The following is a 1195-nucleotide window of genomic DNA, read 5'->3' on the forward strand; positions in this document are numbered from 1 at the left end:
CGGAGCGGCCCTACAAGTGCGAGCACTGCTGGAGGAGCTTCTCGCAGAGCTCCAGCCTGATCGTGCACCAGCGCTGCCACACCGAGGTGAGGCCCTACGAGTGCAGGAAGTGCGGCAAGAGCTTCACCACCAGGTCCTGCCTGCTCACCCACCAGATGATCCACACCGGGGAGCGGCCCTACGAGTGCGGGCAGTGCGGGAAGGGCTTCATATCCAAGTCCCACCTGGTTTACCACCAGAGGGGCCACACCGGGGAGAAGCCCTACGAGTGTGAGCAGTGCAAGAAGAGGTTCCTGACCAGCTCCCACCTCCTCAGCCACCAGCTGATGCACACCAAGGAGAGGCCGTTTTGCTGCCCTGATTGCGGGAGGGGATTCAGGCACAAGTCCAACCTGGTCACCCACCAGCGCAGCCACACTGGGGAGAAGCCATTCGAGTGTCCGCAGTGCGGGAAGGGCTTCACCACGAGCTGCAGCATGACCAGACACCTGGAGAGCCAGCACTGAGGTGGGAAGAGCTCCGTGGGCTTCTCCAGCTCCATCCCACATGGGAGGATCTGCTCTGGATGGTCCCCAGTGAGCCCAGGTGGGCAGAGCCCCAGTGATCCCTGTTTGGGGGACACCTGCCTGAGGGCTCCCCATGGCCTGGATTTTCTTTTTATTTCTCTTTGTTCTTTGTAAACACCCAAATCTGGAGTCAGTAATAAAGAAGTTGAACTAAAACAAGGATGGGCATGAGGGGGATGCTGGGTCAGAGGGAGTCGAGGGTTCCTGGGACAGATTTGGGGGTTCCTCAGGGCTTTGGGCACCCCAGGCCCAGCAGCTCCATATGGGGCAGCAGATCAAGGACCCCCTGCCCTGGAAGTGTCCCCATGTCCTCCTGTCCTGGTTCCTGCTGTCCCCTGACCAGGATCCTGCTCTCATCTGAGTCCAGATCCCATTCCTGGTCACAGTACTTGTCCATGTCCCATATTCTCTATCTGGTTGCCATTCCCGTGTTCCCTGTCCTGTTCCCCTTTTCCCATCCCAGTCCCTAATTCCCATTTCTCCATTCCCTGTCCCGTTCCCGTTTTCTGATTCCTGATCCCAATCCCAGCCCCTCTCCTGTATTCCCGGTCCCTGTCCCCAGTCCGCTCCCTGTCCTCAATCCCATTCCCCGTTCCCGGTCGCTGTCCCCATTCCCTGTCCCCATTCCC

At 59.3% G+C, this 1195-nt stretch overlaps 1 protein-coding gene across 1 annotated transcript; it reads left to right on the plus strand.

Moving 5' to 3' along the window:
- Positions 1-5: 5 nt before the first annotated feature.
- Positions 6-506, plus strand: LOC106632186 (zinc finger protein 436-like; the record flags this gene model as incomplete). The annotated part of the gene is made up of 1 exon (XM_014311692.1): positions 6-506. A coding segment is annotated over one exon (501 nt), but the record flags the coding sequence as incomplete, so codon positions are not given.
- Between the last annotated feature and the right edge of the window lie 689 nt (positions 507-1195).

This window comes from Geospiza fortis, unplaced genomic scaffold (genome assembly GCF_000277835.1).
Source record: "Geospiza fortis unplaced genomic scaffold, GeoFor_1.0 scaffold4840, whole genome shotgun sequence".
NCBI classification, from domain to species: Eukaryota; Metazoa; Chordata; class Aves; order Passeriformes; family Thraupidae; genus Geospiza; species Geospiza fortis.